Source organism: Aegilops tauschii, chromosome 1, assembly GCF_002575655.3.
Source record: "Aegilops tauschii subsp. strangulata cultivar AL8/78 chromosome 1, Aet v6.0, whole genome shotgun sequence".
NCBI classification, from domain to species: Eukaryota; Viridiplantae; Streptophyta; class Magnoliopsida; order Poales; family Poaceae; genus Aegilops; species Aegilops tauschii.
In genome coordinates, this window is record NC_053035.3 from 500,866,665 (window position 1) to 500,886,856 (window position 20,192).

General features: G+C 43.9%; 1 protein-coding gene across 1 annotated transcript; it reads left to right on the forward strand.

The window, feature by feature from the left end:
• Nucleotides 1-2,653: 2,653 nt before the first annotated feature.
• On the forward strand, nt 2,654-3,262 carry LOC109764407 (plant cysteine oxidase 2-like). The gene is made up of 3 exons (XM_020323237.2): nt 2,654-2,759; nt 2,873-3,079; nt 3,171-3,262. The coding sequence occupies exons 1-3, from the start codon at nt 2,654-2,656 to the stop codon at nt 3,260-3,262; spliced, it is 405 nt and encodes a 134-aa protein (XP_020178826.2).
• Nucleotides 3,263-20,192: the final 16,930 nt, after the last annotated feature.

The window sequence follows — 20,192 nt, forward strand, 5'->3', positions numbered from 1 at the left end:
ACGAACCGGGACGAATGCCCCCATGGGTCCCGGTTCATGACTGAACCGGGACTAATAGGCTTGCCATGCCCGAACGAAAGCCCTGTTTTCTACTAGTGCATAGTGGTTCATCATCTAGGACCTGCATGCGTAATCCAACAACAATTGTGACCATCTGAATGATGCTTCGTCTAACTTGTTGATATAGATAAGTATAGTTCTAACTAGCGAAAGGTAGGTAGTAAGTCAATCCAACCTAGCTCTCACCAGGCTAGCAAACTCTTTTTTACCCTTATTTATCGGGGATGAAACTATCTCATGTGGTCCATGATCTTCTTGTCATGCGTCGCGATATTCACGTGTACAATCTAGCTTAACTAATGGGTCTGGAATCAGAAAACTTTCTGTTTGTTTTCCAAAAATGAAAAAGGGAAGAAAAATAAATATATTGGGAAGCAAAACATTGGACAGACACATGTGATGTAGGGTGATAGATGGCCTGCCCTGCCTGGTGAGGAGGCCACGCGGGTGGGAGAAGCGGCGGCTGGCGGGTGTCTGTAGCGTGGCAGGCTTGCGCGCCCACGTGGAGCGCGCATGCCTCCGCGTCCAGTTTACCGCACGCGCGTCCACCTAACCTGGCAAAGCATGGGTGAGACCCGAATGGTTGAGAGGGTGGGAGTATGAATGTATGGCAATAAATAACACAATATATGAAAGTAAAGAAGGAATAATGTTAGGGATAGAAAAACAATAATTGAGAAATAAATAATGAAAACGAAACCAAAGGTAGTATTCGCCTCGCCCAGAAGGAGCAGTTTCCACTTGCGCTCTCCTCTTCTGTTGTGTTCCAATTCCATCGTCTTTCCAATTTGCATCATTTAGCATTGTGTTGGAACCAATAGACTCTAGAGAGTAGTGACACAACATTGTGTTTTCAAATAGCACCATTTAGTGGTAGACACACTTTTAGCATGATATTACAATCTCTAGATTTTATTGGTTCAAAGAAAAATAAGTTGTACATGCAGCCTCATTTCCATTTTGATTATGAAGAAAGGTGATTTTTTGTTAATACATTGCATAATACAATAAATACGAGGCTAACTATCCTCAAAAATGTACATGCCATGGTAATGGTTGTTACAACCATCAGAACTCAACTTGGGTCGACCCACCTGTTCTGATGGGTCGGTGGTGACGATTGCCCTGGCACACTCAAAAAATAGATTTGGCAGCCAGCGGGTGTCTCCAACGTGGCTGGTTTCCAGATGTCGCGCATACCAATGCCGTGGTGGTTTGTCGTCTAGGACCTACATGCGTAATCCAACAACAATTGTTACCATCTGAACGGCGCCTTGTCTAACTTGTTGATGTAGATAATTACAATTCTAACCAGCGATAGGCTGGCTATAAGTCGGTCCAACCTAGCTCTCACCAGGCTAGCAAACTCTTTTTTACCATTATTTATCGAGGATGAAACTATCTCATATGGTCCATGATCTTCTTGTCGTGCGTCCCGATTTTCACGTGTATAATCTAGCTTAACTAATAGTCTGGAATCAGAAACATTTCTGTTTGTTTTCAAAAAATGAAAAAGGGAAGAAAAATATATATATTGGGAAGGAAAACATTGGACAGACACATGTGTTGTAGGGTGATAGATGGCCTGCCCTTCCTGGTGAGGAGGCAACACGGGTGGGAGAAGCGGCGCCTGGCGGGTGTGTGTAGCGTGGCAGGCTTGCGCGCCCACGTGGAACACGCTTGCCTCAGTGTCCATTTTACTCCATGCACGTCCGCCTGACCTGGCGAAGCTTGGGAGAGATCCAAGCAGCTGAGAGGGAGGGAGTAAGAATATATGCAAATAAATAACCCAATAAATGAAAGTAAAGAAGGAATAATGTTAGGGATAGAAAAAGAATACTTGAGCAATAAATAATTAGAACGAAACCAGAGGTAGTATCCGCCTCACCCACAGGAAGAAGTTTCCTCTCGCGCTCTCCTCCTCCATTGTGTTCCAATTCCATCGATTTTCCAAATAGCTTCATTTAGCATAGTATTTGAACCAATAGACTCTAGAGAGTAGTGATACAACATTGTCTTTATAATAGCATCAGTTAGTGGTAGACACACATTTAGCATGTTATTAGAATCTCTAGATTTTATCGGTTCAAAGAAAAATAAGGTGTACATGCGGCCTCATTTCTATTTCGAGCATGAAGAAAGGCAATTTTTTATAAATACACTTCATAATTCTATATACGCGAGGCTAACTATCCTCACAAATGCGCATGCCATGGTAATGGCTGTTACAACCATTGCAACCCAAATTTGGGTCGACCCACCTGTTCCGGTGGGTCCGTGGTGTTCGGCTGCCATGACACACTCAAAGAAAGAGATATCTAGGCAGGAGATCCTCTTTTAATTTTTCCGGCTAGCAAGTAGGCGACGGGCTGTGGGAGAAGTAGTGGCCGGCGGGTGTCTCTAGTGTGGATGGTTTCCAGATGAAGTGCAGACCGATGTCGTGGCGGTTCGTCGTCTTCGACCTGCATGCGTGATCCAACAACAATTGTTACCATCTGAATGGCGCTTCATCTACCTAGTTGTTGCGGGTAACTAGTTTAGTATCTTCTGTTTACCCAAGCATGTTGTCATTCCTCTGCACAACCAACCCGGGATGACCATCTTCATGAAGATACTCTATGGTTCCATGCACCTTAATTCGTATGACTGGGCTAGAAGTAACTCAGAGGGTGGTGCTAATGTGCTCACCACCTCGGATGGTAAGTTCGTAGTTTCATTCCATGTTCCTCTATTTCCTTCTTTTCTTTAGCAATGCTCCAGCCGCTAACAAATCATTTGCTGATCTACTTCTTGTCCTGGCCACTCACTTCAGGGGCTCGTCAAGCAAAGATAAACACAAACACTGTTGTTGACGCTTCAGCCGAGACCATGGTTCTGTACCCTGAAAATGGAGTTAACCTGCACTGCTTCACGGTGCTTACCACTTGCGCTCTTCTCGACGTGATGGGACCACCTTACAACAGTGCTGCTGGCAGGGACTGTGCATACTACGGCGACTCTCGGTTCTCAAACATAGCTGGTGAGTGTTTTCTTCCAGTCATGAATTCAGTTTATGAAGAACATCTAGTTGCTTGCTTCTGCTCGCTGACGAAAACATCCTCTGGTTTCAGGTGTGGTTGGTGCACGGTACTCCTGGCTCATGGAGATCCCCGACAACTACCGGATGAAGGGCGTAATGATGCCGTGGCACTTCATCGTCTAGGAACATGCATGACCATTGTTACCATAATCGGAATGGCGCTCCGTCTAGCTTATTGTAGATAACAGTTGTAACCTGCGAAAGGCAGGTAGGCAGTCAGTCCAAGCTAGCTCTCACCAGGCTGGCAAACTCTTCTTTCTAGCTGGAAGGAACATGCATTAGTACCGGTTCATGGCACGAACCGGTACTAAAGGTCCCATTTTCAAACTCTACCCCCCCCCCCCCAAGTGGATCGCCTTTTCAGTTTTGTAAAAAGCAAAAGAAAATGATAAAAACTTCAAAAATTAAAATCCTTCCTGATGTAGTTATGTTACTACATGTACTAGTTAGGAAAATTTAAAAACTTAAATTTGGACATGTTTTGCAAAAAGTGTAGGGAAAATGTAAAACGGCTATAACTTTTGCATACGATGTCAGAAAAACATATAATATATCAAAATGTTCAGCACGAAAATCCGCATCCGATTTTGACTGCCTACGGCTTGTTTGCAAAACTTTAGAATCCTCAAATTCGAAAAGGAAAAAAAGTTAAGCTCAAATTTCAGTTTTTTGAATTTTTGTTAAATCTGATCAAACTATGGTCAAACTACTTATTCAAGAAGTATTAGTGTTACTAAATAATTATTCAAGAATATTAGTGTTACTAAATAATTATTTCAGTTTTTTTGAATTTTGGTCAAATCTGGTCAAACTGTGGTCAAACTGTGGTCAAACAATGGCCAAACTAATTATTCAAGAATATTAGTGCTCCTAAATAATTATTTCAGTTTTTTTGAATTTTGGTCAAATCTGGTCAAACTGTGGTCAAACTATGGTCAAACTACTTATTCAAGAAATATTAGTGCTACTAAATAATTATTTCAGTTTTTTTGAATTTTGCTCAAATCTGGTCAAACTGTGGTCAAACAATGGTCAAACTAATTATACAAGAAATATTAGTGTTACTAAATAATTATTTCAGTTTTTTTGAATTTTGGTCAAACTATGGTCAAACTATGGTCAAACTACTTATTCAAGAAATATTAGTGTTAATAAATAATTATTGTTTTTTAAAACAATAGTTTCAAACTCAAACAGTGAAATGTGTGACTTCATGCTCAAGCTAAATTCCTGAGGGTTAATAGGATTGACATCTTACTATTGTCAGGAAAACAACAAGTGCAGACTTGGAAACGAGGGAGAATAGAACCTGGAAGTTAAGCATGCTCAGGCTGGAGTAGTGAGAGGATGGGTGACCGTCCGGGAAGTTAGATGATTTGCAATGATGAGGGGTGATTAGAGGTTAAATTGAGCAGTGATGAGGGGTGGTGATTAGAGGTTAGAGGTTAAAATAATTCAGAAATTTGAAAATTCAAAAAAAATTCAAAAAAATTCAAAAAAATGGAAAAAAAATCATAAAATTTCCTTTAGTCCCGGTTGGTAACAAAGGTGGAGCTCCAGGCTGCGGCCACGTGGACGGCCTTTAGTCCCGGTTCGTGTAAGAACCGGGACTAAAGGGGGAGGCTTTAATAACGACCCTTTAGTCCCGGTTCCAGAACCGGGACTAAAGGCCCTTATAAACCGGGACAAAAGCCCTTTTTCTACTAGTGTAGCCTTATTTGTCGGAGTTGAAACTATCTTCTATGTTATGTGATCTTCTTGTCGTGCATCGTGATTTTCACGTGTACAGTCTAGCTTGGTCTGGAATCAGAAACATTTCTCTTTATTTTCAAAAAACGAAAAAGGGAAGAAAAATAAATATATTAGGAAGAAAAGCATTGGACAGACACATGTGATATAGGGAGATAGATGGCCTGCCCTTCCTGGCAAGGAGGCAACATGGGTGGGAGAAGCGGTGGTTGGCGGGTGTCTGCGGGGTGCCAGGCTTGTGCGCCCACGTGGACCATGTGCGCCTCCGCGTCCACTATACCGCACACGCGTCCGCCTGACATGGCAAAGCATGGGAAAGACCTGAATGGCTGAGAGGGAGGGAGTATGAATATATGAAAATAAATAACGCAATATATGAATGTAAGAAAGGAATAATGTTAGGGATAGAAAAACAATACTTGAGCAATAAGTAATGAAAAACAAACCGGAGGTCATATTCGCCTCGCCCACAAGAAGTTTCCTCTCACGCTCTCCTCTTCCGTGGTGTTCCAATTCCATCATCTTTCCAAATAGCATCATTTGGCATCGTCTTTGAACTAATAGACACTAGAGAGTACTAACACAACATTGTCTTTTGAAATAGCATCATTTAGTGATAGACACACTTTTACCATGTTATTAGAATCTCTAGATTTCATTGGTTCAAAGAAAAAAAAGCTGGACATGAAGCCTTATTTCTATTTTGAGCTACAAGAAAGGCGATTTTTGATCAATACATTTCATAATTCAGTAAATACGAGGCTAACTATCCTCGCAAATGTGCATGCTATGGTAATGGCTATTACAATCATCAAAACCCAAATTTGGGTCGACCCACCTGTTCCGATGGGTCGGTATTGTCTGGCTGCCTTAGCACACTCAAAAAATAAATGACCTAGGCAAGAGATCCTCTTTTAATTCTCTCCAGCTGACGAGGAGGTGACGGGTAGATGAAGAAGCGGTGGCCAGCGGGTGTCTCCAGCATGGCTGGTTTCAAGATGAAGTGGATACCGATGCCGTGGCAGTTCATTCTCTAGGACCTGCATGCGTGATCCAACAACCATTGTTACCATCTTAACGGCGCTTTGTCTAGCTTGTTGTTGTAGATAACAATAGATGTAACCAGTGAAAGGTAGGCAGTTAGTCAGTCAATCGGTCCAACCTAGCTCTCACCAGGCTTGCAAACTCTTCTTTTTACCCTTATTCGTCGGGATTGAAACTATCTCATGTAGTCCATATATTGTTTAGCTTAACGGATGGGTCTAGAATCAGAAACATTTCTATTTGTTTTCCAAAAAAGAGAAAAGGGAGAAAAATATATACCCCATCGCCGCAGCAGAGCACTCCACACTGCTTTGGTTTTTCTGGCCGGCGAGGGGAGAGCTTTGTGGTGCTCTAGCTCACCTCCTATGCACATGAGTTGTTCGATGAAATGCCCGAGCCACACTAGTTAAGCTTTCTCCTCTCGAAGCTCGACCTCCAAGCTCCATTTTCCCCGAGATTTGTCTAGGTTTACCGGTCTGTCACGTCCCGTCCCCGTCTTCACCGCCGCCGATCGCCCGCGCCGATCTCGTCGCCGGCACCACCGTGGTGAGCCTCTTGTTCTTATCTTCTTTCTGAAAGAAAAAATTCTTACTTTAGATAGATACTTGTCTAATTTTCTTACTTTTATTATTGCTTGTTATTATATAGTGCGATGGTTTTGATATCCGCCCCCGTCGGCCCTCGTCCTGCCTATGATTCGGATGTGGTATATATTATCTTTTATAACTATTTGGTTCATTTATTGTTTGTGACAATTATGCCGACCAATGTGACATAGATTTCATTTATCTAGGAGGTATGTGAACCAGAAATTCCAACCGACCCTATTATCGAGAGGTTAAATTTAGTTGAAGAAGAAAAAAATTACTTGAAGGAAAAAATAAAAAAACTTGAGGAGGAGAAGATGATATTGTAGTTGCATGTTGCGGATGTCATTGATGATCACAAGATCAAGATGGACGCAATGTGTTTGAAGATTAGAAAGATTAGAAAATATGCCATTCATACCGAGGCTTGGTATCATTATGCCATTGGATCAATTGTTACCTTGGTTGCGATTATGATCGCATTTGTTGTTGCATTGAAATGTTTTACATAGTTTCAATGTATGGTTTAATTAGATGCTCTGGAGAGCCATATGTTGTTCAATGAGAACTATGTATGTACTTTGGTTTTAATGTGATGATGAACTTCTATTAATTTGGTCACTTATCTATCCATGATGTTCTGTAATGGTTTTTGACACACTTAATTATATATAATGCATGCAGATGAACCGGCAATGGATGTACGGTGACAGACACACCTCCGAGTACGTTAAGGGCATGCATAATTTTCTCGAAGTGGCTGAGGAAAACAAGCAGAATGGTTTTATGTGTTGTCCATGCCCTATATGTGGGAATACGAATTCTTACTCTGACCGGAAAATCCTTCACAGCCACCGGCTTTATAAGGGTTTCATGCCACACTATAATGTTTGGATCAGGCACAGAGAAATAGGGGTTATGATGGAAGACAGCGAAGAAGAAGAGGACGATGATAACTATGTGCCCCCGGAATACGGTGATGCTGCAACGGGGGAAGCTGCTGAAGATCAAGAGGAACCAGACGATATTGTGCCCGATGATGATCTCCGCCGGGTCATTGTTGATGCAAGGAGATAATGCGAAAGTCAAAAGGAGAAGCTGAACTTCGATCACATGTTAGAGGATCACAAAAAAGGGTTGTACCCCAATTGCGAAGATGGCAACACAAAGCTCGGTACCGTACTGGAATTGCAGCAGTGGAAGGCAGAGAATGTTGTGCCTGACAAAGGATTTGAGAAGATACTAAAAATATTGAAGAAGAAGCTTCCAAAGGATAACAAATTGCCCAACAGTACGTACGCAGCAAAGAAGGTCGTATGCCCTCTAGGATTGGAGGTGCAGAAGATACATGCATGCCCTAATGACTACATCCTCTACCGCGGTGCGTACGAGGATTTGAACGCATGCCCGGTATGCGGTGCATTGCGGTAAGATCAGAAGAGATGACCCTGGTGATGTTGACGGCGAGCCCTCCAGGAAGAGGGTTCCTACGAAGGTGATGTGGTATGCTCCTATAATACCACGGTTGAAACGTCTGTTCAGAAACGAAGAGCATGCCAAGTTGATGTGATGGCACAGAGAGGACCATAAGAAAGACGGGAAGTTGAGAGGACCCGCTGACGGGTCGCAGTGGAGAAAAATCGAGAGAAAGTACCGGGCTGAGTTTGCAGGTGATCTAAGGAACGTATGGTTTGGTTTAAGCGCGGTGGCATTAATCCTTTCGGGGAGCAGAGCAGCAATCACAGCACCTGGCCCGTGACTCTATGTATGTATAACCTTCCTCCTTGGATGTGCATGAAGCAGAAGTTCATTATGATGCCAGTTCTCATCCAAGGCCCTAAGCAACCCGGCAACGACATTGATGTGTACCTAAGGTCATTAGTTGAAGAACTTTTACAGCTGTGGAATGGAAACGGTGTACATGTGTGGGATGAGGACAAACAGGAGGAATTTAACCTGCACGCGTTGCTGCTTGTAACCATCAATGATTGGCCCGCTCTCAGTAACCTTTCAGGACAGACAAACAAGGGATACCACGCATGCACGCATTGTTTAGCTGACATCGAAAGTATATACCTGGACAAATGCAGGAAGAATGTGTACTTGGGCCATCGTCAATTTCTTCCGACCAACCATCAATGTCAAAAGAAAGGCAAGCATTTCAAAGGTGAGGCAGATCACCAGAAGAAGCCCGCCATGCATACCGGTGATCACATACTTGCTATGGTCAATGATTTACACATAATCTTTGGAAAGGGTCCCGGCTGACTATCTGTTTCGAATGACGCTGAGGGATGCGCACCCATGTGGAAGAAGAAATCTATATTTTGGGACCTACCCTACTGGAAAGACCTAGAGGTCCGCTCTTCAATCGACGTGATGCACATGACGAAGAACCTTTGCGTGAACCTGCTAGGCTTCTTGGGCGGTATGGGAAGACAAAAGATACACCGGAGGCACGGGGGGACCTGCAACGTTTGCACGGAAAAGACGACATGCCTCCAAAGCAGTATGAAGGTCGTGCCAGCTACGCTCTTACCAAAGAAGAGAAGGAAATCTTCTTTGAATGCCTGCTCAGTATGAAGGTCCCGTCTGGCTTCTCGTCGAATATAAAGGGAATAATAAATATGCCAGAGAAAAAGTTCCAGAACCTAAAGTCTCATGACTACCACGTGATTATGACGCAACTGCTTCCGGTTGCATTGAGGGGGCTTCTACCAGAAAACGTCCGATTAGCCATTGTGAAGCTATGTGCATTCCTCAGTGCAATCTCTCAGAAGGTGATCGATCCAGAAATCATACCAAGGCTAAGGAGTGATGTGGCGCAATGTCTTGTCGGTTTCGAGATGGTGTTCCCACCATCCTTCTTCAATATCACGACGTACATCCTAGTTCATTTAGTCGACGAGATTGTCATTCTGGGCCCCGTATTTCTACACAATATGTTCCCCTTTGAGAGGTTCATGGGAGTCCTAAAGAAATATGTCTATAACCGCGCTAGGACAGAAGGAAGCATCTCCATGGGCCATCAAACAGAGGATGTCATTGCGTTTTGTGTTGACTTCATTCCTGGCCTTAAGAAGATTGGTCTCCCTAAATCGCGGTATGATGGGAGACTGACTGGAAAAGGTTTGCTTGGAGGGGAATCAATAATATGCAGGGACGGGCATTCTTGGTCTCAAGCACACTACACAGTTCTACAGAACTCTACCTTGGTGACCCCGTTGTCGATAAACACAAGAACAGTCTACGCTCCAAACACCCAGAGCAGTGTGACGACTGGATTACATGTGAACACATCAGGACTTTCGACAGTTGTTTGGAAACACGTCTCAGAGGTGACAACACTATTTGTGATGAGCTGTACTTGTTGTCCAGGGGACCATCTTCGACTGTATTGACTTACAAAGGATATGAGATAAATGGGAATACATTTTACACGATCGCCCAAGATCCAAAGAGCACCAACCAAAACATCGGTGTCCACTTTGATGCAGCAACCAAGAGGATAAAGGACACATATTATGGTCACATAGTGTACATATGGGAACTTGACTATGGACATGATTTTAAGGTCCCTTTGTTTAAGTGCAAATGGGTCAATCTGTCAGGAGGCGGGGTACAGGTAGACCCACAGTACGGAATGACAACAGTGGATCTGAACAATCTTGGGTGCACAGACAAACCGTTCGTCCTAGCCAATGATGTGGCGCAAGTTTTCTATGTGATGGACATGTCTACCAAACCGAGAAAAAGAAAAGATACGGAAGCGAACACATCATACGATGAGCCAAAGCGCCACATAGTTCTTTCAGGAAAAAGAGACATTGTGGGAGTGGAGGGCAAGACAGACATGTCCGAAGATTATGAAAAGTTTCATGAAATTCCTCCCTTCAAAGTCAAGGCTGACCAAAGCACCCTGACAATCGACGAAGATTATCCATGGTTACGGCGAAATAAGCAAAGGACACAAGCGAAGAAAATGTGAAGACTTTCTCTCCACAACTATTATGATGATGCCTTTGATCTAGAATATCACTATGGTTACATGTGAAGAAATGAAATGCCTGTTGTAACAGACGAGTTTCTGTATGAAACCCTGATACCTCGAAACAGATAGTCCATTTTGTACACGAAGTGCATCCAATTTTTGCCGTAACCCTCTCAACTTTTTAGCACATGCTATGTGGGTGAAATGATGATGCCATGCCAACTTTCAACCTTTTCAGAGTTCATTTGAAATGCTTTTCAATTTCAGGGTCATATAGCTCAAAAAATCAATAAATGCATGAAAAATAACAAATGAAGTCAGAAAGGGTTGAAAATTGATGATGTGGCTTTGAATGGTGCATTTTGAACACACAAAAAGTCTGGAGTTCAAATAAGTTCAAAAAAATGAAATCCCTTTGTAACAGACGAGTTTCCGTATGAAACCCTGATACCTCGAAACAGATTGTATGTTTTGTACACGAAGTGCATCCAGTTTTTACCGTAACCCACTCAACTTTTTACCACATGCTATGTGGGTGAAATGATGATGCCATGCCAACTTTCAACCTTTTCAGAGTTCATTTGAAATGCTTTTCAATTTCAGGGTCATATAGCTCAAAATCAGCAAATGCATGAAAAATAACAAATGAAGTCAGAAAGGGTTGAAAATTGATGATGTGGCTTTGAATGGTGCATTTTAAACACACAAAAAGTCTGGAGTTCAAATAATTTCAAAAAAATGAAATCCATTTGTAACAGATGAGTTTTCGTGCGAAACCCTGATACTTCGAAAGAGATTGCCCGTTTTGTACACGAAGTGCATCCAATTTTTGCCGTAACCCTCTCAACTTTTTAGCACATGCTATGTGGGTAAAATGATGATACCATGCCAACTTTCTACCTTTTCAGAGTTCATTTGAAATGCTTTTCAATTTCAGGGTCTTATAGCTCAAAAAAATCAGTAAATGCATAAAAATAACAAATGAAGTCAGAAAGGGTTGAAAATTGATGATGTGGCTTTGAATGGTGCTTTTTGAAATGATGATACCATGCAAATTATGTCAGAAAGGGTTGAAAGTTGATGACATGGCTTTGAATGGTGCATACTGAACGCAAAAAAAGTCTGGAGTTGTAATAAGTTATTAAAAATAAAAGAGAGGCGCAATGCTCACCTGCACGTTGCTTAGCATCAGGCCTTGAGAAACTACACATAGCTCCGTGCAGTCTACACCATTTCAAGGCATGAAGCTAAGCAACGTGTAGGTGAGCATTGCGCCTCTCCTTCATCGTCTCTTCACTCAGGGCTTGTAAATCGCTGCGAGTGCCTCTTGCTTGGCGAGGTGGGACTAAAAAACAGCTGCAGAAACAATCAACTAAAAAACTCTATTACCGGTTCATGCCACGAACCGGTACTAAAGGTGCTCGTGGGGCCCCAGCCTTAGAACCGGTACTATATGAAATGCATTTGTAACAGCCTTAGAATCGGTACTAAATGAATCAACTAAAAAGCTTTTATAAACCTCTAGTATTATTGAAAATAAAATTATATAAAATTTATGCAACTAAACTTATCAGAGTATTTTCTGTTCAAAACATTAAAAGGAAAAAAGAATTTTCATAAAATAAATAAAAAAGCAAAATAAAATAAAATAAATAAGTAGAAACAAAATAAACTTTAATAAATAAGTAGAAACAAAATAAAATTTAATAAAATAAATAGTAGAAACAAAATAAATAAAATAAAAGAAACTTTTATAAAATAAATAAGTTCGAAACAAAATAAAATAAAATAAATAAACTTTAATAAAATAAATAAAAATAGCAACAGTAAGTATTTTGTTGTAAGTAGAAACAAAATAAAAAAATAAAGCAACAAAGAAAACAAAAAACTGGAAAAAAATAGAAAAAAATGCCACCTACTGGGCCATCACGACCTGAATACGACTAGAAACCCAATTGGGCCAGGATTCAGGCCCGCAGCAGGCCCACAGGCAGCACAGAGACAAGTTTAGGCCAGGAGGCCTGCAATAGTGAGGAGTTCGAATGGGATGGCACATCAGCGCTTATAAACAGGTGCCGGAGCTCCTCAACTAGCGAGGTGGGACTAAACTTCCCACCGCACAACGCTAGTACAAGGCTTTTGGTCCCAGTTGGTAGCACCAACCGGGACGAAAGGGGTGCTTTGGTCCCGGTTCGTGGTACCAACCGGACGAATGCCCCCCTTTTAGTCCCGGTTGGTGCCACCAACCGGGACCAAAGGCCTCTGCTTCCCGCCCTTTGGGCTGCTGAAATGAGACCTTTGGTCCCGGTTGGTGGCACGAACTGGGACCAAAGGTGGGCATTCGTCCCGGTTTGTGCCACGAACCGGGACTAATGCGCTGTGTATCTAAGCAGGACTTGTAAATTTTTCAGTTTCATCGATCATTTGCCCCCCGACGACGCCGAACTCATCGACGCTGCCAGGCTGCCCGTGCTCGCCGTCGCCGTCGCCTTCGCCGCCCGCTCCTCATCGCCGTCACCCCGCGCCCTTGCCCTGGCTCGATGCACCGCCCCGGCCCGTGTCCCTGCCCCGACGCCGCCCCACGCTCCCGGCCTGCCCCGACCACACGCCGCCGCCACGTTCGGTCCGGCCGCCGGCCTTCCTCTCTGTTTTTTTCATATATATGATGTTTTTTTAGATTATATGTATATGTGTGATTATATGTACGTGTGTATATATGATTATATGTCCTGTTTTTTTCAGGTTTTTTGTTCATATATATGATGATTTTTTTTGCATTTTTATAAAAATGTATATATGTATGTATGTTCTCTGTGCATATATGTTCATATATGCAGAAGTTAGATTTTTAGAAAAGTTTTATCTATGTATGTTCTCTGACTTAGTACATTTTAGGTTAGTTTCATTTTTAGAAAAGTTTTATATATTTAGGAAGAAGGAAGAGAAGGAAGAAGGAAGTAGAAGAAAAAGTTTTATATATGCAAAAGTTACAATTATAGAAAAGTTTTATATATCTAGCTAGGAAGAAGGAAGAAGAAGAAGAAAAACTTTTATATATGCAAAAGTTACATTTTTAGAAAAGTTTTATCTAGGAAGAAGGAAGAAGAAGAAGAAAAAGGAGGAGAGGAAAAAGGAAAATAAGAAGAGGAAGAAGGAGAAGAAGAAGGAGAAGAAGAGGAGAGGAAGAAGAGGAGAAATAAATAAGAAGAGGAAAAAAGAAGAAAAAAAAAGAGGAGTATTCCTTTCTTCTTCTCCTCTTTTTTTTCTTCTTTTTTTTCTTCGATCTTCTCCTCTATTCCTTTCTTCTTCTCCTCTTTTTTTTCTTCTTCTTCCTCTTCTTATTTTTTATCGGGTATGTCATTGTCGATATATCCCCTGCCCGATAACTTCGACATGAGGGGTCGAGGGTCGAGGATCGCCGAGGGGTCGAGAGGTTGCTTAGTGTCAAAGTATTGAAGAAATCCATGGCTTCATCATTAGCCGGAAGTAACTGGGGCATGATGGTACGAAGTTCTCCAAAGTTATTTTGGAATGGAGTCCCAGATAGGATAATCCGCCTTTTGGTACGAATTTCAGCAAAGGCCTTCCAAATAGCGACATTCGGAAGGCTCTTGCTGAACTTTGTACCAAAAAGCGAATTATCCTATCTGGGCCTCTGTTCCAAAACAACTTTGAAGAGCTCCGTACCATCATGCGCCTGTTACTTTTGCCTAATGATGAAGACATGGTTTTGTTGAATCCTTTGACACTAGACAAACGTCGAACAATCATGAGAGAGGCGGTCCGGCCCAAACCCTAGAAGCATTGCCAAGGCCGCCTAAATTTACCAAGTTAAAAGAGCGTTGTCGTCGAGGCCACCTCAAAACCCTAGAAGCATTGCCGAGGCCACCCCAAACCGTAGAAGCGTCGAGGCCACTAATATGATTCCTTGTTGTGATTAACTAGCTAGGTCTACGTTTGCCACTAATATATCCATCTGTCATGTTTGTATATTAATTGCCATGTTGTAATATTTGCAGAAACTATGGAGCATCGAGACTTGGAAGCAGAATAGGTGTTGGGGGGCATAATCCTCGGCGGAGGTGATGTCATGTCGTATCTCAATGACACCGATGGTCTGGAAGGAGAGGGTGAAGCAGGCTACGGTGATCGAACAATGGAGGAGGAGGGACATGATTATGATGGCTCCGGTGACGGAATACCGGTGGAAGAAGGACACCATGATGACGGCTCCGGTGACCGAACGGAGTCCGGACAGGTATATATATTAATTAAGCCTATGCTGACTAGCTAACTGATGCATTAATTGTTTTGGTATGTACACATATTAACTCTCTTCTTTCTTCTTTTCTAGCCCTCCGGATCGAGCCAAACTTCGGTAACGAGACGAGGCCCGAAGAAAAGGTTGCGCCAGGATGAAAGGTTCACGATCACAGCAATCATGCGCGATGGCCAACCGATTGAACCCATCCGGACCAGGGAAGCATTTTCTACTTAATGTGGGGTTCTTGTTAGGGACATGATCCTGATCAGCATCCACCAATGGTATAAGCCTAAGAAGGAAGACCCTCAGGTGTCTTATGTCAACGATAGGCAGAAAGATGATCTTTGGACCTAGCTGAAGGCAAATTTCACCCTACCGCCAGAGGAGGATCCGGAGAAGCCAGTTATAGAGCCATTGGTCAAGGCTCATGCTCTTAAGAAGATGGCGGATCTATTCAGCGGGTGGAAGAATGAGCTGAAATCAACATTTGTCGACGAAGACAAGACTCCAGAATTCATCGGCCAATATGAGAAGATAAGAGATCACTGGGACGCATTTGTGGCCCACAAGACATCTGACAAGAGTAAGAAGATGTCGGCGACAAACAAGAAAAATGATGCAAAGAAGGAGCATCACCATCGCACGGGGTCAGGTGGCTACCTCAAATCCTGGCCGTTATGGGAAAAGGCTGAGAATGACCTGCTTGATAAAGGGGTCGAACCAGAGACATTGCACTGGCCAGACCGTTCAAGGACTTGGTTCTTCGGGGTTGGGGGAACCTTGGACCCTGAAACAGGGAAGTGTGTTTGGACGAACGAGCAACTGCGAATACCCATCACGAAGCTTCAGGAGTATATCGCCGCAGCGCAGCAAGGGACGTTCGTTCCCGACAGAGAGAACGACGAGCTCACAATGGCCCTCGAGAATCCTGAGCACCCTGGACGGACACGAGGCAAGGCCAGGCTCTGTTTCGTGGAAGGCTGGGTTTCCCGACGCAGGCGGTTACAAAGGCCGGGAGAGGAAGAGGAAAGTGGAGCAGAACCAACTATAGGCACTGCATGCAAGGGTACAAGCGCTAGAGGAATGAGATGTAGTTCACAGCAAGCGACCTGCCGAAGCTACCCCGCCATCTCAGCGGAGAAGCAGTGTGGCTTCCACCGAGCTGCTTCAGGAGCCTGTCTTCACGGCTCCTGCTAGCTACCCCGTGGATGCTATCACGGAGTCTCAAGATTGCCACCTTATGACGCAATGGAAGAACTTCAAAGTCAAGGCGGCTATCGGCTCTGTTGCACCTCCTGAACCCGGCGCAACTATTCACTGCCGTCCGATTCTAAAAGGATATGCTGCTGTGATGGTGGATGAAATAACGGAGGGATTTGAGGAGCTCGAGCTTGACCACCCTACCGGTGAAGGGGAGACTCAGCTGGGTTCTGCTCTGAAGACTCCATGTCTATGGCGGAAGGAGCTCATCAACCTTCCGAACTGGACGCCTCCGCCTCCTCCACCTCCTCCGGCGAGTTAGGGCACTCCGCCTCCTCCTCCGCCTCCTCCTCCGGCGAGTGATCAAGGCACTCCGCCTCCTCCGACGCGTGGCGGCACTCTACCTGCGTCGGTGTGTCCGAGCAGCCCGCCTCCTCCTCCGCCTCGTCAGCAAGGGGGGAAGAGAGCCAACACGGCTCAGGCTGCTCCGGAGCATCGTAGCACTCCGCGTCCTTCTTCTCCGCCTCGTAAGCAACAAAAGAAGACAGCCGCAGCCGCTCCGGCTGCTCCGGCATCTAGCAGTACAACCAGAGGCGGGAGGCAATACAGATTCGGTCCATCTCTCAAGCCTCTAGAGAAGTTACCATACGATATGACCGAGGAGGAAAACGCGAAGATCTGTAAAGCCCAGGTGAAGGACTTTTTTGCAAAGAAAAATCCACCTCCGGAGGAGAATATAGATGCGGTGAAATTGAAGCGCACTTTGGATGCCCTTAAGCGACCACCACCGCCTCCGCCGGATGACAACCATGTCCACGCTCTTAAAAAGGCAAAGCAAGAAGCGCGCCGGTCGGGAACTACTTCAACTGATAAAAGGTTACAAGAACGAAGAAGTGGGAAAAAATTCCCCAGCTCGGCGAACAGGCGAACCAATCGTTGCCCCCCCCCCCCCCCCGCTAAAGGTGTCTAGCAATATCGCCGTTAATGATCCGAGGATGGTGCCCGGTTATACCAATCCTGGTGATTACCTGCTCGACTCTGCACATTTTGATACAATGGAGGTGGACGAATACAAATACCGGTATGGGAGGCCTCTCGTCAAACCTTGTCATCCTCCTTTAACTAAGATGATGCGAAGAATCCATAAGTGGTACATGGACACCTGCAAGTCTGGGAAGGATATTTTGACGCTGAGAGTTAAAGAGGAGCACGACCTGGTTGGAATTGATCTGTTGTGTGTTCCATTTGAGGAGTTCTTCCAGTTTTTCAATCAAAAGGCCCTCGATAAAATAATCATCAATTGCTACTGTCTGTAAGTACTACTTATGTAATTAAGTCTCTATATATAGGTCAGCTCTTTCATTGCATGTATATATAATTATCCTCACTATATTATGTAGATTAAAGATCGTCGAATGCAAGAGAAGACAAATCTATGATATTGGGTTCATTAACACAAATCTCATAGATGACTGGACGGCTAAACATGATGCCAAAGAAGCCGGGGCCAACTTGCTAAAATCGTTGCTTCAAAATCAAAACAAATATAAAATACTCTTTCCTTACAACTTCAAGTGAGTGTTACTGTCTTGTGCATATTCGGTTTCCCTTATTACTCGAGGTTAATGTAATTGATGAGTTATGCATGCATGCGCAGCTTCCACTTTATTCTCCTAGAGATTGAGCTTGAGCAGGGACTAGTAACCGTCTTAGACTCAAGACAAAAAGATCCCAAGGAGTATGCGGTCATGACGGAAATGCTCGAGAAGTAAGTTCAATCGATCATTATCGCACCATATCGGCAACTTTGTTCATTTCCTCATATCAAGTGAATAATTATTTTCTTCATATCGCAGGGTTTGGAAAGTGTTCAACGCAGAAGCTCCGGGACTACCGAAGAAGCTGCGATTTACACACCCGAAAGTAAGTACTACTAGCTAGTTCCGCGCATCTCCCATTGATTCTAACTAGTTTCATCAATACCATTTATAATGCTTGATTATCAGTTTGATTAACCTCTGTTTCTCGTAAAGTGGTTGTGGCAGGAAGGCAGGAATTATTTTTTTGGATACTACATTTGCGAGTACATCTACAATGCGACGATCTCTAAGCGAGGCTACTCTAAAGAAGATTTTGAAGTGCGTAAGCAATAATATTCACAATTTTGTTTTAATACCATCATTTGTGTTGAGTTTCATTCATATATATGTATTGACCACCTTCTTCAAATTAGCTTTGGGAGCTGCGGGACGAACACCTACCACAAGATCGCATCAAAGCAATTCAAGAGGAATTGGCGGGATTCTTTCTTGACCATGTCATAGATAAAGACGGAGAATACCATGTGCAAGTTGACATCATATGCTAGGGATTGTAAGAGATCTTATATTGTATATATGTGGCTAGTAGCGTCGGATAGATGTACGAAAACTTGTTGTTCGACCAATCTCTCGGAGAAAGAGAGGTCGATCACTTCTCTTCGTATATGTTCATGACGATCTTGTGTACTTAATGGTTTCCTTCATTTTCTTACTAGCTAGCGTGTCGAGTCCTCTCTATACGTATAGTACGTAGCGTCAACCAAGCACGGAGATAAGAGAGAACACTTCTCTCTATTAGCTAGCTAACACAATATATGAAACCCATAAATTAACCCTACAAAACCCCCAACCCCCCCCCCCTTCAAAAAAAACCCAAGCCCCTGAAGTGCTGACGCGTGGAGGCTTATTGGCCCCGGTTGGTGCTACCAACCAGGACAAAAGGTCCCCCTGCCTGGGCAAGCCGCAGCGGCCACGTGGAGCCCCATCTGTCCCAGTTCGTATAAGAACCGGGACTAAAGGTACTGGGCTTTAGTACCGACCATTTAGTCTTGGTCCCCGAACCGGGACAAATGGGCCTTATAAACCGGGACAAATGGGCCTTTTTCTACTAGTGCATATAGGGCGATAGATGGCCTGCCTTGCCTGGCAAGGAGGCAGCACAGCTGGGAGAAACGGCGGTTGGCGGGTGTCTACAGGGTGGCAGGCTTGCGCTCCCGCGTGGACCACGCGTGCCACCATGTCTACTTGGACAACACGCGCGTTCGCCTAACCTGGCGAAGCAAGGGAGAGACCCGAACGGATGAGAGGGAGGGAGTATGAATATATGACACTAAATAACCCAATATATGAAAGTAAAGAAGGAATAATGTTAGGGCTAGAAAAAGAATACTTGAGCAATAAATAATGAGAAAGAAACCGGAGGTAGTATTCACCTCAGCACAGGAAGTCGTTTCCTCTTGCGCTCTCCTCCTCCATTGTGTCCAATTCCATCGTCTTTCCAAATAGCATCATTTAGCTAGCATCATCTTTGAACCAATAGACTCTTGAGAGTAGTAACACAATATCGTCTTTACAAATAGCATCATTTGGTGGTAGACACACTCTTAGCATGTTATTACAATCTCTAGATTTTATTGGTTCAAATAAAAATAACGTGTAGATGCGTCCTCATTTCTATTTCGTGCATGAAGAAAGGCGATTTTGGATCAATACATTTCATAATTCTATAAACACGAGGCTAATTGTCCTGACAAATGAGCATGCCATGGTAATGGCTGTTACAACCATCAGCACCCAAATTAGGCACGACCCACCTGTCACATTCAAAAAAGAGATGATCTAGGCAGGAGATCCTCCTTTAATTATCTCTGGCTGGCGAGGAGGCAACATGCGGACACTACTAGGGAAAACCTTGTACACATAATCTTATCAGTAGCGCTGTCTAAAATGGGGCGCAACTGCTACGTATAAGTAGCGCCCGGGGACAAAGGGCGCTACTGCTATCAACATAGCAGTAGCGTGGCAAGAACAAACAGCACTTCTACTAAAATTGCCCCATCGTTGTTGCCAGGCTAGGTTTAGTAGTAGCGCCCCTCGTATAACCGTGCTACTACTAACTACATAGTAGTAGCGCGTTTTTTGGGTAGGGCACTACTACTAAGTTTGAACCTGGCCACATGGCGGGCCCCACTTAGGAGTAGTGCGTGTACCTGGCGCGCTACTACTATGATTTTAGCAGCAGCGCGTTTTCCACCCCAGCTCTACTGCTAAACTGCAGCCACCACCTTTTCCCTCCCCCTCCCCCATCCTTTCTTCTTTCACTTTCCCCTAGCTCCCACCCTCCTCTCTCCCTCACTTTGCTTCTTCCTCACTGCTTCTCCCCCCATTACTCTCTTTC